Source organism: Hippopotamus amphibius, chromosome 4, assembly GCF_030028045.1.
Source record: "Hippopotamus amphibius kiboko isolate mHipAmp2 chromosome 4, mHipAmp2.hap2, whole genome shotgun sequence".
Lineage (NCBI taxonomy): Eukaryota > Metazoa > Chordata > Mammalia > Artiodactyla > Hippopotamidae > Hippopotamus > Hippopotamus amphibius.
Window position 1 is genome coordinate 45,485,498 of NC_080189.1, and position 6,427 is coordinate 45,491,924.

General features: G+C 38.8%; 1 protein-coding gene across 2 annotated transcripts; it reads left to right on the plus strand.

Moving 5' to 3' along the window:
• Positions 1-2,147: 2,147 nt before the first annotated feature.
• LSM5 (LSM5 homolog, U6 small nuclear RNA and mRNA degradation associated) lies at positions 2,148-5,305 on the plus strand. Of its 2 annotated transcripts, none has more exons than XM_057732163.1 (5): positions 2,148-2,210; positions 3,451-3,546; positions 3,828-3,855; positions 4,593-4,665; positions 5,057-5,305. In XM_057732163.1, exons 1-5 carry the CDS (start codon positions 2,165-2,167, stop codon positions 5,087-5,089), a joined length of 276 nt encoding a protein of 91 aa, XP_057588146.1. In that variant the 5' UTR covers positions 2,148-2,164; the 3' UTR covers positions 5,090-5,305. The 2 variants fall into 2 exon arrangements, with proteins under 2 accessions (XP_057588146.1, XP_057588145.1); XM_057732162.1 differs by having other exon boundaries at positions 3,451-3,545; positions 3,821-3,855.
• Positions 5,306-6,427: the final 1,122 nt, after the last annotated feature.

The following is a 6,427-nucleotide window of genomic DNA, read 5'->3' on the forward strand; positions in this document are numbered from 1 at the left end:
TCTAACCCTTTTTTTTTTCTCCCATTGTCTTTTTTTTTTTTTTTTTTTTTTTTGGGCACACGGGCTTAGTTGCTCCGCAGCATGTGGGATCTTCCTGGAGCTGGGATTGAACCAATGACCTCTGCATTGGCAGGCGGATTCTTAACCACTGCACCACCTAGGAAGCCCTCCCATTGTCTTTTAATTGAAAGGGCTCACATGGTGTCAGGACTTACTGAAGGTCAGGTTCTTTGGTCTCAGCACAGAGGCAAAGTCATAGGCAAAGGATGAGTAATTAGCATAGGACTCTTGTGAGAGATACAAGTGGTCAGGCGGGGGAGCGCAGCCATCAGATCAAAGAGGGCTATGTTTTTATAATCAAGGAAAAAGTGGGGCGGGCACAAGACCAGCTTCTTCCTTATTTTTGGGTAGCTGTCAAAGCTTGCATCATTAGTTTCTCCTTTGACTCTATATGGTCTAACTGAGACTGTCATAGCACTATTTAAATCATGTGCACATAAGCAAAAGGGCGGTGACATATACTAAAATATGGTAACTCATCTCAGGTTTCAGTATAATGTCCCCTTTCACCTAGTTTCTTTCCCCTTTCACCTATATTCCTGTCTTGACTAAGGTGCAGAAATGCTACTCTTCAAGGACCATTAACTCCCTGACTTCATGTAACTAGATGCAGACCCATCTATCATCTTGTGTTTTAACTATCAGGATTTCTGGCTTGAGTGTGCCTGGGGCTTGAATGCGCCTGGTAGGGCCTGGTATTCCTTCAAGGTAGAGTAAATTTCCCTCTATGTTACTGGATTCTTTTCTTGAATGGTCATTAGCTTACAACAGTATCCCAAACTCGCTTAAAATTCCCTTTCTATCTTTAATCCCCTAGTAGGATTTATAAACTATTTAATTACCCTATTCTATTCTTATTAAAAGGATATAGATTAGGAGTAAGTATATTTGTAAGTTTCCTGACACATAGTAGGTACTCAATATGCATGAAATGCAAAAAAGCCAGCATTGGTTTAGTATTTAGATGGAAGCTGAATCCTAGGGGGCTTTGAACTCAAGGGCCCAACTGTAAGGGCTTCTGAACCTCCTCATTGATGTTTGTCTTAAATCATACCTACTTCTCTAGGATCCCTGAAGCTAAAAGAGGACTTTTTTGCTTTATATATTAAATTTCATATGCTTTGCACATAATGTTTGTTAGTCGTCTGTCTCCCTCATTTATCTTTTAGCTCTGATAAGGGCAGAAGATGTTGCAGTTTTGTTCTTTATACTGTTTTATAATCACCAAAATGCCAGACAGTATGCAACTAAAGTATTTGTTCAATAAATAACTGATTGGTGCTTTACAACCATTTGTTGTATGAATGAATGATGTTCTTTCTGGCCTCCTCCTGCTTTAAGACTCTTTAGCTTTAAGTTCCTCAGATACAAACATAAGATAGACTAAGGCAGAAAATTTGTTTGCTTTCTCTTTTCAAAACAGAAGTGTAAAAGCATCAAATTTCCTAAACGTGATGGCATTAACATAGAGTGTCATCTGGTGGTTGCTTGTTGGACAATGTGTTTGTGGAAGAAACAGTGAATACAAAAAGTCTACAGGAGACTCCAAGATAACAAGATTAAGAACGCTAGGAGAAAATGGAAAACATTTAAAATCTCCCCCTCACCCAGAAAAGTTTTTTTTAAATGCTAGTTGTGGGTTTTCAATCCACCTTTAAAGGTAGATTCCTTTAAAAACAAAAACAAAAAACTGTTATTTACGAAAATTGCAACACAATGAATCGGTGGCGGGAAAATCAAATTTATTATATACTGGTCTGAAGAAAGATTCTGGGTTGAAATGAGATACAACTTGATAGGGGAAAATAAGACGACTCAAAGGTTTTTGTTTTTCACAGCCTTCCGAGTTAGAGCAATAATTTACTTACAAGGCAGGGTATCTTTAAAGTCTCTTGGAAAATTGTCGAGACCGCAGAACGTCCTATGAACAGAAATATCCCCCAGGACCTCATTGCTTAGGAGAGGCGTGACTGGGGGTGACCTGCGTGGACAGGCCCGATCGCACTCTCGGCCTCAGATTGGTCGAGCCTGTCTGGGCTGCGGGAAAAAAGCGGAAGCGCGCTCTTTCAAACTCGCGGTCCCAACGTCGACTTCCGGCGTAGCCATGGCGGCTAACGCTACCACTAACCCGTCGCAGCTGCTCCCTTTAGGTAACCGTTGTCCTGTTGGGGAGCCGGGGCGGGGATCTGAAGGATAGGGTTGGGGGCCGAGGGGCAGCGCAGCCCCTGGCTGAGTGTTAAAAAAATGTATCTGACCAATTGCTTTTTTTCTCCGCGGCTCTCTAGGCTCCGAGTGTCTGTGGCCTGAGGCCGCCCACGTCTCTTCGGCGTGGTGGGATTTTCTTGAGGCAGGGACTTTTGACTCCCGAAACCATAGGGTCACCGGGAAAGGTTTACATTAGTGAATGCGTTATTGGCCTTCTTTGTTGTGAGCTCACCTTTAAAAGTAGTGGATAGCACTTCCATTTCTCAATTTGGCATTTAAAATCCCCAGATTAGACCCTGTTGTCTGTCTGGCCGGTTGTTGAGAGAGGCACCAGGATTTGGACTGAGCCTAGGACTCTGGAACCTAGCTCTTCTTGCCATTCATTCATTCAGCAGTTACTGCGCATCAGTGCACTAGATACCGTGATTGGGAACTATTCAACAAACTTAAAATCACGGCCGTTGCCTTCAGGTAGCATACAGACCAGTGCAGGAGATAGGATACCGGGCAAATAAACATCGTACCAAATAACGCTAAGCCTGCTGAAGAGATGTTCAAGCTGCTGTCAGAGTACAGAGTGTAGACTTCCTGGGGGTGGGGGAGACGCAGTGACAAGAAGGAATCTCTGGTGAAGACAGTCATGCCTCTCTCTTCTTAATGTTTTGTATCTGAAGGGTGATTTAGTGGAATTGGCCATGATTGTAAAGTTTTTTCCTTCATTGAACAAACTCTTTGAATGACCAGTATGTGCAAGTTACTGTCCATTGGGGATACACCGATGAGTAAAAACAACCATCATCTCTGCTCTCGTGGAGCTTTAAGAGTCGGGGGCGGGGGGCGGGGGAGGAGTGGTTCATGTGTTAATGAGATAATCTAAAATAATATTAAGCCACAACCATGATAAATTGTCACAAAGGAAGGGTAAGTGGAGGACAGGGAAAACTTTCCTGTTAACGGAGTGATCGAACAGAGATATGTAGTGTAAGATCTAAAGTTTTTGAGTGAATACTTTTCCTGGTTTATCTTTCACCATATGCAAGTAATAAATGCCAGTAGGCACTCACATATTGAAGTAATGAATGGACAAAATAATCTTTTCTCTTCTCCCCCCCCCCCCCGACTCTTTTTTCCTTAAAAAAAAAAATCCATAAAAAAAAATATATATATATATATATATATCCATAGAGCTTGTGGACAAGTGTATAGGATCAAGAATTCACATTGTGATGAAGAGTGATAAAGAGATTGTTGGCACACTTCTGGGATTTGATGACTTTGTCAGTATCCTTTTAAAAGGTGGTGGTATGGGTTTTTCTTCAATATTTTAAAAAAAGAACTACTGACAATCAGTACTTATTGATATAATAAAAATTAATTTATTCTCATGGAAATTGTGATAGTGTCTTAAGAGGCGTGTGTACTGAAAGAAGATGAAGTTCCTACCAATCACAAGCATTCTGAATTTGAGCCATTGTGTTCAATGTTATAATTAAAACTGAACAAAGGCAGAAGCCAGAGTAAATTTAACTTGATATATTTATTTTCTTAACACCAAATTTCAGATATGGTGCTGGAAGATGTCACTGAGTTGTAAGTAGTGTTAAAAATTAAAGAATTGGGCAGGGGGAATCTCTCTTTAAGGCAATTTTAGTACTGTTGAGTCAGTAAAATGATGTATGAGAGAACACTGCCTGTTTGAATTACTCTAAAGATAGAAATTTTACCTACTGATGTTAGTAAAATTGGATTGGAGGATTATTACCTTAATGTAATTGTCACTAAATTGCTAGGAAATTAGTGGAGGCAAAGCTTGAAGGTAAAAGATACTAAAAACAGCCAGAGATCTTAGGGCTCAGGTTGAATAAAGGAACTGATAATAAGAGCATTTAATGCTTTAAATTAATTTCAGCTTATATATAATAGAAAATGGAAATGATGGCTCAGCTATATTTATTATACAGATCTTGACCAGTAGCTCCGCTTTCAGATTTGAATTGATTACAGATTGGTGTAACGGGTAGCAATCAGTAGTAAATAATAGTAAAAAGAGTGAGGATAGTAAACATTTTATTTCATACTTGATCTCCTTGGCAAGTTTCAGCTTTTTAGATGAAGATGAGCCCTAGTAGATGTGGATATTAGCCCAGTCAGTCCACTCTGTTGCCTGGGGATGAATTTACATCACCCAGGGGATAACCTTTGTCTCTGAAAAGTATTGGTATAATTGCCTTACTTCATGTTCATTTACATATAATAACCTTTGGGGGGATAATAACCTTTGGCTTTATCACTGTTTATCCTGACTTTTTAAAAATCTATTCTTTTAGTGAAATCACACCAGAAGGAAGAAGAATTACTAAATTAGATCAAATTTTGCTAAATGGAAATAATATAACAATGGTAAGACACAGTGAAGCTATTTTATTTACATGTTAAGCCATTTTTTTGGGGCAGGGGTTTCAGAGCTAACTTGCTTGACTAAATGCTCATGGCCCAGTGGTGCTTAAGAAAGGGTTGCTCTGGTGGTCAGGACTCTGTGGCCAAACTGTTGATGACATTAGGCCTAAGTTTAGTTTGCTTGTGTCTTTTAATCTTTTATTTTACCAAGAATCATTGTTGAGACACTAAGTATTAATTGATGATGTTGGAATTGTAAACAGCAGTGACATGGAGAAAATGGGAATATGGGGGAGGAGCTAAGAGGCATGACTTTGGTCAGTGAGGAGCTCTCAGCAGGGATTTTTAGATTCTGTAGTACTAAACTAAGAATTTAACTTTTCCTCCTTTGCAGCTGGTTCCTGGAGGAGAAGGACCTGAAGTATGAATGGATTTCCTTGACTTATGCTAAATTGCATTCTGTCTTATAATGACAACAAAATGGAATTTTTTTTTAACCTTTTTGTATCCTGTGAAGCCGAGTTTCCCGTTAAAGGGAAATGGTTTGAAGACGCATTGTAAATGCCCATTTTTGTAAGTTAATAATGATTATATTGGAAAAAGAACAGTTTGTTCTTTGAAGACAAAAATAAAGGTGTTTTTGTTAACTCTCATTTTATTTATTATACTGTAATAGCCAGTGGAACAAAGCTTGTACTTTGTCACTTGCTTTCCTGCCATTTTTTGCTTATTTGCTTCCTATTTACATGACCATTTAATTCTCAAACAAAAATTGTCCCAAACAAAATGATGAGCTTTGATTTGAACAGGAGCATTAAAAAAACCTGAAATGATTACTTACAAAATTCAGTTCAAACTCTGATGCTTTGAAATAAGGACTTTTCTACTGAACTCAAGTTCCATTAACTCCTGTTAAAAAAAAAACAAACAAAATACACAGATAATATATGCACATTGTAGAAGTGCAGATAAACAGGAAAACATTAATCACAGTTTGCTTAGACTTTCTTAATATACTCAGTACACATTTTATTTTTACAAAACTTTCTCTTCCTGAAGGCTACTCTTTGTAGCTTCCATTTAAGACTTTTTTTTTTTAATAAACACATGTATTTATTATTTATTTTATTTTTATTTATTTTGGCTGCTTTGGGTCTTTGTTGCTGAGCGCAGGCTTTCTCTAGTTGCAGCAAGTTGGGGCCACTCTTTGTTGTGGTGTGCAGGCTTCTCATTGCAGTGGCTTCTCTTGTTGCGGAGCACAGGCTCTAGGTGCATGGGCTTCAGTAGTTGCGGCACGTGGGGTCAGTAGTTGTGGCTCATGAACTTAGTTGCTCCACAGCATGTGGGTCTTCCTGGACCAGGGCTTGAACTTATGTCCCCTGCATTGGCAGGCAGATTCCTAACCACTGTGCCACCAGGGAAGTCCTAAGAATTTTTTTGAATTTAAATGGTGAAAATCTTTCCATGTCAAATATTTTGGCAACCCTAATGTGTGCATAGTAGTTTATTAAATGGGCTTACTATAACTTATTTAGCCTATCCTTTATTACTGCCCATAGTAGTCTAAATCTTTATGCATTTTTATTTTTCTTAGAATAAATTCATAAATATGTAAGGTCAAAGGGTAGATATTGTCATGTCAACAAAAAGTTTGTGCCAACCTACATATAGTTGTAGTTTTCCAGAGTACCCTTCACATACTTACCAACATTGGCTATCTTCTAGTTTCTCTTCTCTTTGCCATTGTGATAGGCAAAACCTGGTA